Source organism: Musca domestica, unplaced genomic scaffold (assembly GCF_030504385.1).
Source record: "Musca domestica strain aabys unplaced genomic scaffold, Musca_domestica.polishedcontigs.V.1.1 12, whole genome shotgun sequence".
Taxonomy (NCBI): Eukaryota; Metazoa; Arthropoda; class Insecta; order Diptera; family Muscidae; genus Musca; species Musca domestica.
In genome coordinates this window covers 11534485-11555203 of record NW_026712155.1, presented here as the reverse complement: position 1 = coordinate 11555203, position 20719 = coordinate 11534485, and the positions used below count along the sequence as shown (strand labels likewise).

The 20719-nt window shown below is 37.9% G+C and overlaps 1 protein-coding gene across 5 annotated transcripts; it reads left to right on the top strand.

Moving 5' to 3' along the window:
* Positions 1-47: 47 nt before the first annotated feature.
* LOC101890410 (regulator of gene activity) lies at positions 48-20650 on the top strand. Of its 5 annotated transcripts, none has more exons than XM_059118224.1 (9): positions 48-300; positions 1255-1823; positions 11266-11401; positions 11536-11693; positions 14333-14582; positions 17181-17855; positions 18156-18360; positions 20010-20174; positions 20271-20650. In XM_059118224.1, the coding sequence occupies exons 3-9, from the start codon at positions 11269-11271 to the stop codon at positions 20494-20496; spliced, it is 1812 nt and encodes a 603-aa protein (XP_058974207.1). In that variant the 5' UTR covers positions 48-300; positions 1255-1823; positions 11266-11268; the 3' UTR covers positions 20497-20650. The 5 variants fall into 5 exon arrangements, with proteins under 5 accessions (XP_058974207.1, XP_011290401.1, XP_011290400.1 ...); XM_011292099.3 differs by having other exon boundaries at positions 48-638; XM_011292098.3 differs by having other exon boundaries at positions 48-971.
* The last annotated feature ends 69 nt before the right edge of the window (positions 20651-20719 follow it).

Genomic DNA, 20719 nt, shown 5'->3' with positions numbered 1-20719 from the left:
TTTGCCAGTGATGCCAATCGAAAACTTGGCAGCATTCGTACCCAAATACATCAGAAACGTCGTTTCTGTAATTGTATTCGTGCTATGATCCATAAAAAATTTTGCGGAAGGTTTTTTGTGTTTGATTTTTAGCTAAAAGAAAATTCTACGCGAATTTGTACAACCGTGTGAACGAAAGAAACACAACCTTTGGAAAATTGAAACAATTTTCTGAAAGGAAATTGCATTTTCTATGGAGAACTGTGGAGCTGCGGCAGTGGAAACGGCAGCAGCAAGCAGCACCAAACCAAATTGATCCAAGTGATTTTTCTTATTCTCCTCCATCATCATCATCACCAACATGCACAGTCTCTTTCAATAAAGTTCGTCGGGTGAAATTTTATTTCATTGAACTGCTTTGAAAAACAACACACAAAGACAAAAGTTAAATATACACAACCACAGTCAGACACACACACACAGTCAGACACATAAGAAACCAACGAATAAAGACATTGTGTCGTGAGGAAGAACAAGCACAAAATATCGTCGAACAAGAAAAAACGCAAACAAATAAAAAACCCTTAATGTTTGGTTGAATCGAATTCAACCAAAATAAAAACAATAAATTTTATAAAATTCCATAGAAATAGATAAAAGTAAGATATAAAAGAGCGAAAAAGTTTACCAAAACTTTGTTTTCGAGAAGAAGAAAAAAGAAAAAAAAGTGATTGTTTAAAGAAGAAGAAAAAAGTTGAGGTTGAGTTTGTGTGAGTGTTTGTTTCAAAGAAGAAGAAGAGGAAGCATACGTATGTGTGTTTGTGTGTTGCAATCAATTGGACAAGCAACACCAACAACATAAACGAACTGAACAATAAAAAGAATAACCAAATCAAAGACTAACCAACCAGCCAACCAAGTAACTAACCATCGACGACGACGACAACCAGCTCTCCAAGGCACACAAAAGGCAACCACGGAAAGCTTTTTTGGTAAACATCCTGAGCAGCAGCTCCATAGTTTCTGTGGCAACAAAAAACACCGAGGAAGAATAGAAAACGTGCGAAAATTTTGTGATTTTCTTTTCGTTTTTTATTTTTGATATCCCCCCCGTTCTGTCGGTCGGCCGCTCGCTCGCTCGCCTCTTTGGTGTATTAGTTAACGACGCCGTTTTTGTGCCATTTTTTCTTCTTCTTCCTTACCTGCGCCTGCTCTCACGAAAATTTCCTCCTGAAATATTGAAATATCCATTACCCAATTTATATATTGTTGTAGTTGCTGTGTTAACTGACGGCCTGCCTAGCTCGCTGGCGGTGTAAAACAAACAATACCCAATAATCCAAAAAATCGAAGTAATTGAAACGACAACATCCAACCAAACAACCAACTACAACAAAGTTTAACCAGCGCCAAACAACCAGAGAGTAACTATCACAACATAAAAAGCAGCAGATTCAAGGTTGCTTGCTTGAATTTGCTTTAGATTTTTTGCTCCCGATTTGACTCTGTCTCCCCCCCCCAAACGTCTGCCTGCCTGCCTGTTTTTTCGCCTGCCACAAAAAAAGCAAATTTTTTGATACACCTTGCACGCTTGCTGGATTCCTGCTGGTGGCATCCATAAACTGGCAGCAGCAGTTATTGCTGGTGGTTGCATCCACACAAAACTTTTAACGTTCCACTTTGCCGCTTTGGAATGTTAGATGCGGTGAACTCTTGTATTTACGGTCGTAGCAGTAGAAGCAGCAAAAGTTCGAGTATTACAAGTCGTTTGAAAACAACAACAACAATAGCAACATCAGCAGCACATTCAGAACAAGGACATTCAACAATAACAGATTTATTCGGTAAGTTATTTTTAGGAGGCGCGTAAAATAGACTGAATGTGAAATTTGTGAATTGCAAAATAAATAATTCCTGTTTTCACATCTTCAGAAATCTTTGGAGACCCAAAAAAATGTGAGAAGTTCCACAGTTTGTCTGCGATGAGCCCTGGTTTGGGGGGAATGTTGATTGCAGCTAGATCTGTCTGGACCTTGATGTGTGTCCGTTTTCCTAACATAAAGCAGTGCATTCATTCCAGGAGGTTGTGATAGGATTTCATTCAAAAACTTTTGAGAATTTCTACTTCCCTCACGATTTCTAATTTTTGCGGGGATGATTTACATATAGAGATTGAGAAGTGAGGAATATGGATCGACAATTTAGCATAATAAAGGACGTTTCCAATAAGAGTTGTTTTGTGACATTCAACAAAATATGTTAGTCTTTAAGGTAAATGATCGGATCATGATATTTGTTCATGATTAACGGTATATCTGTTAGGTTACAGGATGCACAGCTACACTGCTGCTTCACTCGAAGACCATTGCTCCATTGTGTTAATCCTGGGAAGATAGGAAATAAATAAACCGATAGGATGTGGTGATAGATAGGAGGGATATAAACCGACAAGGAAAGAAGAATAAGAAAGCAACTACTAATATGAAGATTTGCTTATCCATGATATAATTTTTAGCAAACCTATGGACAACGATGATGGGTCTACGTCTGAGAAGAGCGTTAGATTTTTCCTTCTCCCACCTACCGAAGAGCCTGTGTCTTCTGCCTGATAACATACCACATCGATTCGATAGTCTACAGATAGGACCACTGTTATCCCATCTTGATATCACATATCTGATACTGCAGTGGCCACTCAATATGCCAATCACGATTCTTAGACCTAGACCTATCAATTGATAGAATAGAGCAGGTTATTCTTTTCGACCAGATCACCTTAGATATTTTGAAACCGCCTTCCAAGTGCTACCTTCTTCGATGAGATCCCTTTTGAAGCGGTTAATGGTTTGATAGTCTCATCGAACGGTAAATCAATCGACTCGGAACTACATCAGCCTTTTCTTTTCCCCCTAAATGTCCTGGAACCCACAAATCCTAATGCAATCGAGTATTTCAATGGGGGCTTTCTTGCAGTCAAGAATGGCGATTTAAGGTACTTGATGGCTTTGAGGTCCAGCTGACTATCGACATAAATAGTCACTGGAACTGTTATGGTATGGCAAAATTATTTCACCATTATCTTTAATCGTCTTCATTCAGAGGAGGCTCTCCGGCAGTCCGTATCAGCTATCTTAACGTCAATATAATTGAAGTCGAAAATGGTGGACATGTAATTACTAGTTGTATTACTGTTATCTAGTATATTACGACTCATTGGTATGTCCAGGATTCGTGCATGACCAACCCGTGAATAGTTACTTGAAATTATGCTCGAACATACAGTGGCAATGAAAATTGGGGTGTGCATTTGATAGCTCCGGTTGTCAGTAAGGACGCAGTTCTCTGCACTTTGGTTAAGTGGAACGTGAGTGTTCTGGGTTCAATAGCATGCCACTAGACGAATAGGACCTGTAGGACCTGTGGTCTAAGCCCTCCAACTCTTCCTAATGGCGTTCCTACAATAATAGAGCGCTGGTCCAGGATTGTACCGAGATATTTAGCACACGAGGAAAGATTCACTGCAACTCCATGTAGTACTGGCAGTGAAAATCAAGGTCCCAGCCAGACAGCTGTAGTAGTGCACTTTGCATTTGATCTGAAATGGTTGGAAGAAATCTACCAATTATCAGCACCACAGCGTAAGCGCCATAAGTGACTTTCTTTATTCGAAGTTGGTCTAAACTCACAAGTATTTCATTGATCGCCAGATGCTATAACAGAATTGATTATCTTGCTTTTAAGAATCCTATCAATCCATTCAATTAGGATATAGGAAATACAAATGGCATAAATAACATTGTGGATCGACTCCAGTATCACATTATTAAAAGCTCTCTCCACATCGAGGAATGCCGCCAAAGTGAAATTGGAGTTTTCCATATTTTTCTCAATGTACCCGACAACTTCAGGTAGGGCTGAGTCCATTGAACGACCTTGCGATGCACTTATTAAATTTGTATCTAGATTTTAACTATTTTCCACGTCCAGTAATCTTCCTAAGGTCTTCCTTAGAAAGGAAGAGAGGCTAATCGGACTATATTCTCTAGGAAATATGTGCTTTGGTTTCCCTGCTTTTGGAATATAGGTTACCTTTACTGCTTCCATAGACTGGGTACGAAGCACAACCCAAGACAGCCCTCCTTCTGAAAGATGTCCAACACCGACTTAGATGCATGTTGCAATATAATACCATACCATAAATAAATGCCATTTAACATTGGGTTAACTTGTTGTCCTTCCGATAAGGCTCCCATTTCCAGCTAAACAATGATGTTGGCGATTGCTCCCTACAACCAGGAAAGTGGGTGACTAATAGGAAGTGGTATCTAGACCAGAATTAGTTCATGTACCATCCTCTTGCTTTATGTGTGGACGTGGGGTGGTTAGACAGTATTTTGCGAGATCTAGCAGCATTATCCGGTCCATCTATAGACTCGCAAAAGCTGATCCAAGATCTTCGTTCAACTTTTTTCAATTCACTTTTGTACGAATTGAAGTCTGCCTTATATGCGTTCCAATCAGCACTAAGTTTAGTTTTGTAGGCCCTGTTATAAGACGTCCCTGGATTTTCTCCCAGGTTAGGTGATTGAACAAAATTTCTCATAGCTTGAATGACCACATTCACCGCTCTCTCTCTCGATTTCAGACTTCAGGGGTCCTATTTTAACTCTGTCGTAAGGTATTTGATTTGTCCTCCTTATTTTACACCACATTTAGCAGGAAGAATTTTATATTATGTCCTGACGAGATTTGTATGTGGATTATAGATTATATTTGGAGTCCATCTACACATGTACGTCTTTCTATCCGTCAGTGGGCGGACGATAACTGTCTACTACATTGTAATATTGTCATACTTAGATCGAGTTCGGAAAGGGACAATATCGGTCCGCTCTGTCTGGTATATTCCCCAAAAAGGGTTATATTATACCTCCCCACAAGCGGGTGAAAGTTTTAAGTGACTGAAATGCTCATAAAATGCGAATCTATTCAGGTTACACACATCTTACAGGGTGGGATAAATCCTGCAACAAAGTCAAACGCCATAATGTTCACCTTTTTTAAATTTTATTGAATGAAAGCAAAAAAATGTCGGAAATAGCATCAAATTTTAGAATAAGTTTAGATTTGTTCGAATTGGTCACCTTTGGCACGAATTATGGCCTTCAAACGGCCAATGAAAATGTACGAATGTTACTTTGCGGTATTATGGCCCATTCCCGGCGAAGCGCTTGCTTGAGATGATCGACACTTTGGTATTTTTTAGTGCCAACCTTTCCAAAATACTCCAAACACAATAGTCCAACGGATTGGTATCCGGAGACTTTGGTGGCCATTGTGCGCTGGAAATGAAGCGAGGAACCTCATTTTGTAATCATTCATGGGTGGCACGTGCTGAGTGCGATGGTGCTGAATCTTGGAATGTCCAAGGTCTGCAGAAAAATGTTTGCGTTCCAATGCCTTAATACACCTTTCAGCATATTTTCGCGATAATATTCGGCATTTATTCTGTAATACGAGCGGAGAGCGACCATCGGCTATTATGACGGCCCGGCCCTCACCATCATCATGGCCGGCGCTTAAGTTCTGGTGGTCAACCGAAGGTGCACATTTTCAGCTGACCTCTTTGGCAAATAAACACGATCATTTTGTTGGTTTACAAACTGCTGAACAACGAATGTTGTCTCATCGGAGAAACCCAAAAACCAATTTCGGTAGTTCACCACTTTCGGCCAAGCGAAGCAAGTTTTTAGCTCTTTTGAGTCTAGTTTGAGTTCTTTCTGTTGCGGTGTAAGTTCTTGCACGTTTTGGAATATCAATGGCTTTACCCCGAGCTCATTTTTCAATAATTGCCGATGGAACATTGCGATATGTTCAGCTCACGAACCATTTTTCGGCCACTGCGACGTGGGTTAAGCGATCAAGTCGCTTCTTTACTTTTCGAACCATTTCTGCTGATGTTGCTCTTTTCTTCCGTTCACTTTCCTGACGTCGAGCTGCACTACCAGCATCACTTACGGTAACGAGCAATGGTACGAGACACAAACGATTTTTTTCACATTTAAATGCTGTAGTGCTCTAACGATAGCCACTTGTGGTTTTCCAGGCAAATATAAAGAAATCACACTATCACGCTTGAATTCCATCACGAATAATTTTTTTCCGGGAAAATTCTCAGCAGAATGCTTTTGTACGCTTGTAAACAATATAATGAGCTGTCACTGGAATAAATTTAACAGCTGTCGGACGAGTGACTTAGAAATGATAGCAGTCTGAAATTGGTTGCAGTTTTCACATCTCACCCTGTGTTTCAGGCTTAGTTGAGAAACGAAATACTTAACTTTTCCTTTAGTGTACAATCCTTGAGTTTGGGCCCTGGCTAATTAAGTCATTTTGAATTCAGAATAACAAACTCTGTCTGCTCCAAAAAAAAATGGCAATTCTTCTGTCCTACATTTTCTAATTTAAACAAAATCAATATATTCCAAAATCGACCTTATTATGACTACCCCTTGGCCATCACAACTATGCGAATTTATTAATATAATGTTAGTGCTTATCCTTAGCTCTACAACAAATTTATCATTATTGGCAATTACACACGCACACACAGCGAAAGCAATTACAGCCAGGATTCAACGCGCCATCCCCCGAACCATTTCCCAAGAGGAAATCCAAAATTCCACTGGACTATAAAGTGTCACATGATGATGATGATATGCAGGCCATTACATGCAAAAACCCTCCTCCTCCTCTCTACACACATCACCTACTCATTATCTGAAATATTTGTTACATTTTTATCCTTATTTTAACACTCATTCAAAAGAAAGAACAAAAAACACGGGGATGATGAAGGAAGAAAGTCGCAAATCTAATTCAGCGAACTACACTTGTACCCCCCACACCCACCAACACCACCACCACCACCATATCATCAATATCCATCTGTCTTGGTAATCATCAACATCATTCATGGCGCGGCGTCATAAATACACTTGATAACAGGCAACATTGGCTGACTGACTACCTTTATTCAATCTGCTGCGTACCTGGTGGTTCTCATTTGGTCTTCAGCGTTGTTATTCTTGTTTGTATCAATGTATGCATGCGTAGGATTTTTTTGTTTTGTTTCATACTTGCTGTTGTCTATAGGTATGTGGATAAATGCAAGCTGCTGACAAACACCACACTCACACGAACACATATATATATGTTAGTTAGGAAAATGGCCTATGCCAATGGATTGTGTGTGTATGAATTTGTATAATTTTTGCAAAATTACAAAGTTAAAGGGGGATGGGTGGTTCTGGAGCATAAATATATTCCGATATTGACCCCTAATGCCTATTTGTACTCACAGTTGGTTGACGACAGGCTTGCAGTAAAATCCAAATTCATTCATCCTTTGAAGAATGGTGAACTGAAAGATTAGCTGATTTCCTTTTGGTGTTTTTATACCCTCCATCATAGTATGGAGTGCATATTAAGTTAGTTATTTTGTAACACTTCGAAATGTATATTTAGACCCCACAAAATATATATTTTTGATCAGCATGAAATTCTATGTCGATTAAGCGATGTCCGTCTGAGGAAATCACTCTAGCTTCCGAACGAAATGAAGTAGGTTGATAAAATTTTACTCAAATGTATATTATGTCTGCAGGATTTTTGGTATTGAAAAAGGGCCATGTAGGTCCACATTTTGATATAGCCCCATATAAGGACACCCCCCGATATTCGTATCTGTGATGATTTTAGCGACATTATTCACCGGAATTGTTTCAAATTTGACATTTGAAATTCGTAATGGGTGCTACAGGCTATGACAGAAAATTGTCTGTGCAGGTCCACGTTTTGGTATGATACCTCCCCTCTATCTTCGATATTGTGATGATTTTAGCAACATTATTCACCGAATTTTTTTTTCAAGTTCCGCATTTGAATATTGTATCGCTTTATGACAAAAGTTGCCTATGTCGTATAGGCCTCCCTCTAAGCTCCCTCTAAGCATTCTACTAAATTCTATAATCCAGCATAAAAACTTCTTTAGTCATTTCCATTGCAAAATCTGACCTGAAACTTGTAGATAATTAACTGTAATATTAGGGCCATGATTTCCAGGTGGGGGGCGGGACGATACGGACTATTGCAGGCTTTGTCAAGACGAGGAAGAGATAGAGACTGCGAACACTTACTCTGTCAATGTCCAACTCTTTTACGAGTCAGACTGAGGTTCACGGGTAAGCATCCTTCAAGTCCTCTGTGAAGTTTTTTCTTCAGTTCGTCTCTTCCAACTCTTCTCTCATTAAGACACGAATCATGCTCACTAGGGCCTCTATATAGACTATCTACAAATCGTCAAAGAACAATATCTTCCGGTTGTTTATAAACAACTATCGCGGTATATGTGAGATTGTATAAGAGGCAGAGAATATGCAGGTGTCGCATTGTGCGATATATAAACAGATGAAGATCGATTTTATCATAATCTGTTTGTTTGCCTGATGCATCTCCTGGCTATGCAAACCGCATACTTCTAAAACACCACAATACACTTCTTAATTTTTATATAGTTCCTCCTCCCTTCTAACGATGCCTTCTTTTGGCTTTTTCTCTACAAGTCATCTGTGACGATTCTCTACAAGTCAGTCGACCACAAAGTTTTTTATAGGATCCGTTCAGGTCTTCTCAATAAGAACTTCGGATAATCTACTCAATTCGTTCATAAATTAGAAGGTCCTCTTATCTCATCCATAAAGTTTTTTTTCACTTTGCCCATAACTTCTGGATACATCTTTAAACTCTTCACTAAAGACATATTTCATCTCATCTTTGAAGGCTTCTATCAGCTTATCTGTAAAGATTCCGGTCGTTTGTGAAAACTCCTTTCAGCTCGTCTGTGGAGACTCCGATCAACTCTGTTCATTTATAAAGACTCACTTCAGCTCGTCTGTAAATTCTTTCAGCTCGTATGTGAGTACTCTGCTCAGTTCGTCGGTAAAGACTCCCTTCATCTCGTCTGTGAAGACTCCATTTGCCTCGCCTGTAAAGACTCCCTTCAGCTCGCTTGTTAAGACTCCCCTTAGCTCGTTTGGGAAGACTCCCATCAGTTAGTCTGTGAAGACTGGCTTTAACATTTCTGTGAGGGCTCCCTTCAGCTCGTCTGGGAAGACTCCCTTGAACTCGTCTGTGAAGAATCCCTCTCAGCTTTTTTGTGAAGGCTCCCTTCATCTCGCCTGGAAAGACACCCTTCGGCTCGTGTAAAAAGTCTAGCTTCAGCTCGTCTATAAGAACACCCTTCATCTTCTCTATAATGTCTCCTTTCAGCTAGTCTGTAGAGACTCCGCTCAACTCTGTATATCTATAAAAACTCACTTCAGCTCGTCTATAAATACTTTCAGCTCGTATGTGAGTACTCTACTTTGTTTGCGGTGGAGGCTCCCTTCAGCTCGTCTGTGAAGACCCCATTCAGCTCGCCAGTAAAGACTCCCTTCAGTTCGTTTGTGAAGTCTTCCATCAGTTAGTCTGTGAAGACTCACTAGAGCATTTCTCTGAAGACTCTCCCTTCAGCTTTTCTGGGAAGACTCCCTTGAGCTCGTCTGTGAAAATTCCCTTTAGATGATCTGTGAAGACTACCTTTAGATGGTCTGTGAAGACTCCCTTCAATTCGTGTGGGAAGACACCCTTCAGTTCGTCTAAAAAGTCTAGTATAAATACTCCCTTCAGCTCGACGATTAGGATTCCCTCATCACGTCTAAAAGCTCTCGCTTCAGCTCGTTTATTAGGGCTCCTTTCAGCTCGCCGATGAGGATTCCCTTCAGCTCGTCTATAGAGACTCCATTCAGTCTTATGTGAAGACTCGCTTCAGCTCGTCTATAAGAACTCTCTTCAGCTCGCCGTTTAGGACTCCCTTCAGCTCTTCAATAGAGAGACTCCCTTTATTTCTCTGCAGAAAATCTCTCAGTTTATCCGTAAAGACTTAAGTTCGCCTAGAAAGTCTCTGCTCAACTCGCCTAAAGACTCCTTTCGTTTGCTGCCTACATAGACTCCCTCTATTTCCTCTTTAGGCTCCCATCAGTTCGTCTATAATTGTGAGGTCTATAAAAACCCCGTTCAGTTTGCCTATAAAAAATTCTCTCATTTCGCCAAAAAGACTACTCTAATTTTATCCCTGAAGACTCATCCTCTTTGAATCAATCTGCATAGTGTAGGTTATCCTTCAGCTGGAGTATGAACTCTTCTTCAGTTCGTCTTCAAAGAATCCCATCAGTTCGTGGACAAATAATTTCTTTCGAAAGTCTACAAACAATTGTCTTTTCTCAACTATAGAGCCCCACTTCAGCCTATCTATAAGGAATCTCCCTCACACGAGTTTAAAGACTCTTCTCAGCGGGTCTATAATCGTATCTATTTAAGTAGTCTATAAGGGTTCTCCCTTCAGCTCGAAAAATAGATGCCCTTTAGCTCGACTATGAATATAAATTTCAGTTCTTCTTTGAATATGCTCTTACATCGTCTTTAAAGATAATACCCTTCAGCTTGTAGAGGCTCCCATCAGCTACTCTATGAAAGACTCTTCAGCATTCTGCTCATTCAGCCCTGTACAGATAACTTGATCATGTGTATTTAAAAAGGACAGTCCATAAATACTAAATTGAGGTCAAATCGTCTATAAAGATGGCATGGCGATCAGGTCATCTACAAATATGCCCTTCAGCACCCTCATCTGATCTATAAAAATTCCCCTCAATATTTTTCTAACATCATCTCTTCAGGGCATTTACGCATTACGAAAGGCCTTTCAAGACATTTAGGTTAATTTCTAAATACTATGAACCTCCCCACTTGCGACGCCCCTTCTACTACCCTCAAGATTTTGATAATATTATTAAAACGCAACATATTTTCAAAATACAAAAAAAAAAAAACACCTTCACTAGCTAGCTGCTGGTAAACAAACACTTGGAAAGTGGCGGCGGCGGAGGCCTTGATTTTGAAAAAGGTTATCGAAATCAATGACAATTTCTTTTAAGGTAGAGCAGCGTGTCTTTAGCTAATAAAATCAAATGCAATTCTTTTGGAATGCATAACCATTCTCGCAATTCTCTGCATAAAGATGATAATGATGTTTAGCCAATAATAATTCGACTACAACTTAATTCTCTTATCTATACTAAATTAATAAATTAATTTGTACGCACCACGTACACCACACTCTCACACACACTACTACCAATTAATTGTTTTTCATGTTGTTTTTGTTGTTCTTGTCTTCTTCAACAGATTATGGCGAATTTAAATTTCCAACAACCCCCAAGAAGCATAGCAAATGCATCTCTAACGGGCAGAACTACAGGCGGATTTGGTGGTAGTTCATTATCCGGTCATGTAACACCTACGTCTGGCATGTTTCCAAGTGGTAAGTAACTAGTTAACGGAACCTACAACATACAATTATACAATTCCATCAATGCCATTACTTGTGCCTCAATTCTAATTTCAATTTTCCATTTTCTATGTTTTGTTTTTGGCAAATGGCAAACACGTAAACAGGAGCAAACTATGGACAAACGCAACCTCAATTATCACCGAATCGTAATGCACAGCTATCGGTTGGTGGTCCTGCGTTAAGTAGTGGTAATCGTGCAAATGTATTCAACCAGCGTCCATATGTGGAAAGACGAATGCAAGGCCTGGGAGCTGGACCTATGGTGAGTAATAAACAAATGTTATAATAAAAAAATAATAATTAAATAATTTGTTTACTTTTTGTTGATACGGAAAAAGAAATTTAAAATTCGACTGAATTTTCATCAGTTCGTGTATAAACCTTCTTTAACGTTTTTCATAAAGTCTTCCCCTAAATGGACCATAAGAACTCTCTTCAAAAAGTCGATGTAGAAGACCTATATGAAGTCTGATATTCATGATTAAAAAGAGACCATTTAAACGTTTATTAAGGTTCTCTTCAGGTCGGATATTAATGATTAAAAAGAGACCATTTAAACGTTTATAAAGGTTCTCTTCAGGACAATAATAAAGAATTTGATATGTTGTATAAATACTACATGCAGCTCGTCAATGAAGACTCTATTTAAGTCGTCTATAAAAATACACATCTGCTCATTAAGGAAGATTCTCTTCAGCTTGCCTGTAAAAGATTCTTTTGGGTCGTCTGAAAGTGTAAAGAAGCCCTTCAGCTCTTCTCTAAAGAAGCCCTTTCAGCTCTTCTATATAGAAAGCCTTTGGCTTACCTATAAAGGAGTCCTTCAGCTCTTCTATAAAAAGCCCTTTAGCTCTTTTATAAAGAAGCTCTTCAGCTCTTCTGAAAAAAGTAACCCTTTGGCTTTATTAGGAAGAAGAAGCGCTTCAGCTCTTTTATAAAGGAGAAACCCTTCAGCTCTTCTATAAACAAGCCCTTCAGCTCATCTTTAAAGAAGACCTACATCTCCTCTGTAAACAAGCCCTTCAGCTCTTCCATAAAGAAGAAGCCCTTCAGCTCTTCTATAAAGAAGAAGCCCTTCAGCTCTTCTATAAAGAAGAAGCCCTTCAGCTCTTCTATAAAGAAGAAGCCCTTCAGCTCTTCTATAAAGAAGAAGCCTTTCAGCTCTTCTATAAAGAAGCCCTACAGCTCTTCTATAAAGAAGAAGCCCTTCAGCTCTTCTATAAAGAAGAAGCCCTTCAGCTCTTCTATAAAGAAGAAGCCCTTCAGCTCTTCTATAAAGAAGAAGCCCTTCAGCTCTTCTATAAAGAAGAAGCCCTTCAGCTCTTCTATAAAGAAGAAGCCCTTCAGCTCTTCTATAAAGAAGAAGCCCTTCAGCTCTTCTATAAAGAAGAAGCCCTTCAGCTCTTCTATAAAGAAGAAGCCCTTCAGCTCTTCTATAAAGAAGAAGCCCTTCAGCTCTTCTATAAAGAAGAAGCCCTTCAGCTCTTCTATAAAGAAGAAGCCCTTCAGCTCTTCTATAAAGAAGAAGCCCTTCAGCTCTTCTATAAAGAAGAAGCCCTTCAGCTCTTCTATAAAGAAGAAGCCCTTCAGCTCTTCTATAAAGAAGAAGCCCTTCAGCTCTTCTATAAAGAAGAAGCCCTTCAACTCTTCTATAAACAAGCCCTTCAGCTCTACTATAAAGAAGAAGCCCTTCAGCTCTTCTATAAAGAAGCCCTACAGCTCTTATATAAAGAAACCTTTCAGCTCTTCTATAAAGAAGCCCTTCAGCTCTTCTATAAAGAAGCCCTACAGCTCTTCTATAAAGAAGCCCTTCAGTTCTTCTAAAAAGCTTCTCTTCAGCTCATCATTAAAGACACCCTTCAGCTCGTTCATAAAGACTCCCTTCAGCTCGAAATGAAGATGTCCTTTATATCGTCTATGAATATGACTTTCACTTATTCTATGCATATGCCCCTAAGTCGTCTTTTTAGATACCCTCCAACAACAAAGGCTGTCATCAGCTTGTCAATGAAAAACTCCCTTCCCTTAATCTCCTCTTTGAAAGACTAGCATCAATTTGTGTTTGAAGAACCCCCTTCTGATAAAACACTCCTTACTGCTCGTCTATGAAAGACTCCCATAATTTCATCTTTACAGAAAGAGAAAGGATAATCCGATTTGCCTCAACATTGCGAATCCTAATATTTTCACCAGTGCTAGATCAGGTGCAAAAATGGACAATATCGGTCCACTCTATCAAGTACCTTCCCCACAAAGGGTCAAATTTTTCAATATCCAAGAAGCTTAAAAAACGTGAAATTTACCTCCAATTCCATTCAGACTTGGCACATCCGAATATTTCCATTAACACAAGATCTGTTGTAAAGATGGTAGAGATTGGAACATTCCTTCTGGTACCTCCCTCACAAAGGGTCGAAGTTCTGAATAACCAAAACAATCTTAGAATCAGAAATAAGCATTTGGTTCTCTTCAAATTACACCCATTACAAAATTTTTATTAACCCAATGTCTGGTATGAAGATGGGATATATCGGTCCACTCCTTGTGGTACCTTCCTCATAAAGGGTCAACATTACGAGTATGAAGCTCCTAAAACGCGAAATTAACATCCGATTCCATTTAGACTTGGTACGTCTCAATATTTCCATCAACACAAGATCTGCTATACAGATGGAAGAGGTCGGACCATTTCTCCTGGTACCTCCCCCATGGAGTTCAAGATTTTTGAAAAACAAAACGCTTAAAGAAAACGCAATAAGCATCCAACTCTTTAAATATTCGTTTCTAGTCAAAAAAAAAAATGTCTATTTCTCAAAATTCAAAACTAAATTAAAATATCTTATTGATTTTACATTAATACATCTTTTGTTTCTATAAAAAAAAATAATAATTTCTCTTTTGCAGTCGAACATGGGTAATTTCATGCAAACAGGCCGAGGAGGTTACGGTAATAGTGGTAGTGCCGCTGGTGGTCCTCTAAATAATTTCCATAATGTGTTTGGTGGCAGTGGGGACACGACAACGCCGGCCCTGCTGGATCCATCAGAATTTCCATCACTGACAAATGTCCGCGGCCAGAACGATCAATCACTGCCTCAGACGAATCCCCTCCAGCCGCCGGGAAGCAAACCTTATGGTAATTTCTTTACCTCTTGTGAGTTTTTCAATGAAATATTTATCCTCCGTTATTATTTATTATTATTGTTTATATATATTTAGTTTTAAACAAAACAAAAAACGAAACATACACTTCATACTTTCTCTTAGTATTTATCGTATAATTTTTCTCTCTTTGTGTGTGTGTGTTTGTATTCATTTTAGTGTTGTGTTTTTAATTCTAATTTTTCATAATATCATTTTTTTTATTGTTACTTTTTGTTAATTTTTTTTTTGTTAATAATGCCAAAAAATTATACGTTAGTTATTTTTTTGGTTGTTATTTTTCTGATATTTCAATAGTTGTTTTTTTTTTTTGAAATTTATATTAGGTTTGTTTCCTTTTCTGTGTGCTCTCTTTGAATCTGTGGTTTGGATTAAAAATGGAAAATAATATTCCATAATGGGGAAAATTGTGTTTAGGGCCTAAAATTTTGTTGGTATAAATCAAATTCTCTAAGAAAATGCCAAGATAGACCCACGTTTTTATTAAAATTGTGAAGAGAGTTAAAATACCTCAAAAATGTTGAAACTGATTGACAAAGATTACCATCATTTATTTGACAAGCAAAGACATCAATTCTCATGAAATTCAATCAACCATAAGAACGATGAACATGGGATAATCGACAATTATAAGTTCATTTATAAAGATGTCTTTATATGATCCGTAAGAACTCTCTTCAGCTCTTCTATAAAGAAGCCCTTCAGCTGTTCTAAAAAGCCTCTCTTCAGCTCTACTATAAAGAAACTCTTCAGCTCTCCCATAAAGAAGCGTTTTAGGTCTTCTATAAAGAAGCGCTTTAGCTCTTCTATAAAGAAGCCCTCCAGTCCTTCTATAAATAAGCAGCTGCAGACCTTCTATAAAGAAGCCCTTCAGCTCTTTTATAAAGAAGCCCTTTAGCTTTTCTTTAAAAAAGCCCTTCAGCTTTTCTATAAGGAAGCCCTTCAGCTCTTCTATAAATAAGCCCTTGAGCTTTTCTATAAAGCGCCTACCTTCAGCTCGTCATTAAGGACAGCCTTTATCTCGTCCCTAAAGACCCCTTGAGCTGGAAATGAAGATGCCCTTTAGCTTGAATATGGCTTTCAGTTGCTCTACGAATATGCGTTTTCTTCAAGTTCGTCTTTCGGATACTATCCAAAGACCCATTATTGTCCACTTAGACAATTAAGACCTACAATTTCAGGACAATTTCCTCATTTTTTTAAGTGACGGTGACTATATACGTCCATAGTCATGCAGCAAGAAAGCCCTAAACTCCTCTACCATTAAGTCTAAGGTTGTTTTGGACTGCAGGAGATCCTTGGACTGCAGAATTCGGCCAAACCACCCCTGTGCAACTTTCTACATTTAATTCATAGACACTACTTCGGGCAAATTCAACAAAAATGATTGGACGAAAGGGGATGCAACATCTCCAAAATAATCTGGAGATCCATTTCTTTCAACGTAAGATATTCTCGTTTTGGAAAGCATTTCAGGAGTCTTATAAATAGGCTTTTGGATTTCCACACCAAAGCTTCTCAACATACAAACAACATCGATGATATTGCTATGAGAGTGAGAGCAGGACACATTCCCAAATTTAAGTAAAATCTCTTCTTATGCATATGTGCTTATGTATTTATCTATTGCCGATCTTTTGGGAAAGTATATTCTTCAAATCACAGATTCATTGATGAGGCACACCGCCCAAAAAGGGTTTCATTTTTGAAAAGGGCCTTTAGGAAACATAATATAGCGCATGAATTTTCTTTGTCATTCGTATTTAATAAACATACATAGACATGATTAGATTTATACTCGTAAGTAATATTTCGAAATTTCGTTGCTAAAATTAGACTAAAATATTGAAGCTCCGTTAATATTTCATTCGTATTGGGTGTGGTGGTGGAGTTCAAAATCAAAGAGCCATTTTTTGTTATTCGAATTAAAAAGAACAATAAAACCCCCACCAAAAACTGACAAAAAGTCGTCCATCCCCAAGCTCTGACCATTAGAATATATACTTCACACAATACCACCTCCAGTCTGAAAAAAAGTAGAATATTTTTAAAAGCGTAATTTGAATTTGGGTCCACCACCACCATAGATAGATAAACAACTCCACTCCTCCAGTTCGAAAATTCAAACGTAATTCCTAAATCCTTTGTCCATAACACAGACAGTAGCTTAATAAACTATTTTGAATATTTGAATAGCAGCACACTAGATAGAATCGTCGACACTAGTCCATTTCTCTACATTTACTTCCTTCTTCTCCTTTTTGTTTTTTTTTTTTTTTGGCCTCTTTGTCTGTATTTAACTTACTTCTTTTACACTTCTAATGCTCTCCTAAAGTAAAGCAATTGTGATAAACAAAACATACAAACAACAACAACAACCACAACAACAATTCGTATGCTAAGAGTCTTTTTCTCTTTCTTTTTATTTCTCCACATTGTTTCGTTTCGTTTGGTTCGTAAACGTCTTGGAACGATCGATCGATCCGTCCGTGTAACTACCACCTACCAACACACAAAAAAATTCGACAAAACCAAAACAAAAACTCCTCCTCACACCCACCATGCCTTTTGCGCTGCTTACCGCCCACAGTTGGCATGGTGAAACAACCAACGTCAGAACAATCCGAGTTCACGATGTCCAATGAAGATTTCCCTGCGTTACCGGGCACACACAATTCCGATGGTACAACGAATGCGGGAGGTATTGGTGGTCTGACAGATAGTAATAATTTGGATGGCACGGACAAGACAATGAATTCGATTGTGTCCAATAGTGGGTTGGGCGCCGTGGGTAGCGGTGCGGTAGGCTCGGGCAGTGTCTCGACAGCAGGATCAGGAGCCGGCGGTAATAGTGCGGGTGGTTCAGGTGGAGCGGCGGGAGTTGTTGGTGGTAGCTCCGGCGGTGCGCCCGGCGGCAGCTCATCAGCAGCAGCGAGCAGTGTTGGTGGTGGCGGTGTTAGTGGAAGTGGTGGTGTGATTGGCAGTGGTATCGGTGGTATCGTTAATAGCTCTGGTGTGAGTAGTGTACAGCCCAGTGGTAGTAGTGGTGGTGGAGGAGGAGGCAGCAATACAACAGCTGGTCTTAGTGGTATGGGTAATAGTGGTAGCATTGAACAACAGCAACAACATCAGCAACAGCAGCAGCAACAACAACAGCAGCAACAACAGCAACAGCAGCAACAACAACAGCAGCAGCAACAGCATCCGAACGATAATTCCAGCGAAAATAAATTGGTGAAAACCGGCGTGCAAACATCTCCTGATGGTACGCTCCTTTTCCCACATATCTATATATATATTACCTACTCCTATTTTTATCACATTAAACAACAACAATAATGATAATAGTAATAACAACAACAACAACAACAACAACAATAATAGTCCTCTCCCATTAAAAATAATTGCATGAAACTCATTTGTTATTCTTTTTCGGAATTATTGATAAACTTCTTAAGTGTGTTCCTCCCATCATCCAGTTCGCTACAGCATTAATTTATAACATCCCGTTCTCTTTTTGTTTGTTTCCTCCCCCCCCCCCCCCCCCCCCCCCGTTCCATTACAGGCAAAGTCACAAATATACCAGCGAGTATGGTGAACAATCAATTCGGAATGGTTGGCCTACTGACGTTTATGCGTGCCGCAGAATCCGATCCAAATCTGGTGACATTAGCCTCAGGCATCGATTTGACAGGGCTAGGTTTAAATCTGAATTCCCAAGAAAGTTTGCATCCAACATTCGCTGGACCGTTTGCGGATCATCCCTGCAGGTGAGTTATGAAAAGATCAAACAGTTTTCGAAGATAATTTAATGAAAATCTTGTTATCGACAAGAATTTCTATAGAAAGTCTTGTTATCGACAATAAATTCTATAGAAAATATTTTTATCGAAAAGAATTTCTATAGGAAAGCTTGTTATCGACAAGAATTATCTTGTTATCCGCAAGAATTTCTATAGAAAATATTGTTATCGACAAGAATTTCTGTAGAAAACCTTGTTATCGACATGGATTTCCATAGAAAATCTGGTTATCGACATGGATTTCTATAGAAAATCTTGTTATCGATATGGATTTCTGTAGAAAATCTTGTTATCGACATGGATTTATAGAGAAAATCTTGTTATCTACATGGATTTCTATAGAAAATCTTGTTATCGACAAGAATTTCTATACAAAATCTTGTTATCGAAGAAATTTCTATAAAAAATCCTGTTATCGACATGGATTTCTATAGGAAATCTTGTTATCGACATGGATTTCTATAGAAAATCTTGTTATCGACAAGAATTTGTAAAGAAAATCTTGTTATCGACATGGATTTCCATAGAAAATCTGGTTATCGACATGGATTTCTATAGAAAATCTTGTTATCGATATGGATTTCTGTAGAAAATCTAGTTATCGAAATGGATTTATAGAGAAAATCTTGTTATCTACATGGATTTCTATAGAAAATCTTGTTATCGACAAGAATTTCAATACAAAATCTTGTTATCGAAGAAATTTCTATAGAAAATCCTGTTATCGACATGGATTTCTATAGGAAATCTTGTTATCGGCAAGAATTTCTATAGAAAATCTTATCGACAAGAATTTCTATAGAAAATCTTATCGACAAGAATTTCTATAGAAAATCTTATCGACAAGAATTTCTATATAGTTATCGACAAGTATTTCTATAGAAAATCTTGTTATCGACATGGATTTCTATAGAAAAATTTTTTATCTACATGAATTTCTATAGAAAACCTTGTTATTGACAAGAATTCCTGTAGAAAATCTTGTTATCGATATGGATTTCTACAGAAAATATTGTTATCGACATGGATTTTTGTAGAAAATCTTGTTATCGACATGAATTTCTAAAGAAAATCTTGTTATCGACATGGATTTCTATAGAAAATCCTGTTATCGACAAGACTTTCTATAGAAAATCTTGTTATCGGCATGAATTTCTATAGAAAATCTTGTTATCGACATGAATTGCTATAGAAAATCTTGTTATCGACATTAATTGCTATAGAAAATCTTGTTATCGACATTAATTTCTATAGAAAATCTTGTTATCGACAGGAATTTTTTAACAAAACTGTCGTATCAAACATGACCTATATAGAAAATGGTATTTATTATGGTTATCGATTAAAATTCCATACAAAATTTTGTTATCGATAACATTTTTCATGAAACAATTTATAATCGGTAAATAATTTCCATTGAGAATGTTGGCATCGGCTAGATTTTTTTCAACATATAAAGTTATCGATAACAATTTTTATAGAAAATATAGGTACCAATAAAAATTTTGTTGGGGTCATTTAAATGCCTGTAGAAATTCTTGTTATTGATTATAAATTTATCGCTCCTGTAGAATCTAGTTCTAATTCAGTTTTTCTTTATTTCTTCTATTTTGCAGAGCACAAGATGTTGAATATAATGTGCCACCCGAATATCTGATTAATTTTGCGATAAGAGATAAACTTTCCTCGCCACTGTTAAAGAAACTCCAAGAAGATCTGCTGTTTTTCCTCTTCTACACAAATATCGGCGATATTATGCAACTTATGGCTGCCGCAGAATTGTATGTCTAACAAAATGTTTAATATTTTCTGACCATTGTATTTATCTGTTAACATTTTTCTATTCCACAAAAAAAAAATGCTTGAATAATATATAGACATAGTCGTGAGTGGCGATATCACATAGAGGAGAAAATATGGATAACTCGAATTCCTGGCCTCAACCAATACGAGAAAAATGGTACAAAAGAACGTGGCACCTTTTACTACTTCGATGCGCAGAGTTGGAAACGTTTGTCCAAAGTTTTCCAAATCGATCCCGAGAAATTAGATAAATGCCCCAATTTAAGTGCGTTTATGAACATAAATGGACAGTCTGTATAATATTAATAAAAAACAAAAAAAATCTTAAAAACACGAAAAAAATCTTTACAAAGTTATTTAAAAAAAGAATTTTTCTTTTTTTTTAAATTAAGGTTACATAAAAAACACACACACAAAACAAAGCATGAACAAAAAATAAAACAAATCTTTAAAATATTGTTTAAAACATTTTCTGAAAACAAAAAAACACCGGGCTTTTTGGTTAGAGATAAATGTTAGGATC

What these genes read in the sequence shown, in the direction of transcription:
- LOC101890410 (XM_059118224.1), top strand. Translation starts at nt 11,269, where the DNA reads ATGGCGAATTTAAATTTCCAACAACCCCCAAGAAGCATAGCAAATGCA. An exon ending in GTCTGGCATGTTTCCAAGTG is followed by an intron (nt 11,402 to 11,535) that starts GTAAGTAACTAG and finishes ACACGTAAACAG; the next exon opens with GAGCAAACTATGGACAAACG. An exon ending in TGGTAATTTCTTTACCTCTT is followed by an intron (nt 14,583 to 17,180) that starts GTGAGTTTTTCA and finishes TACCGCCCACAG; the next exon opens with TTGGCATGGTGAAACAACCA.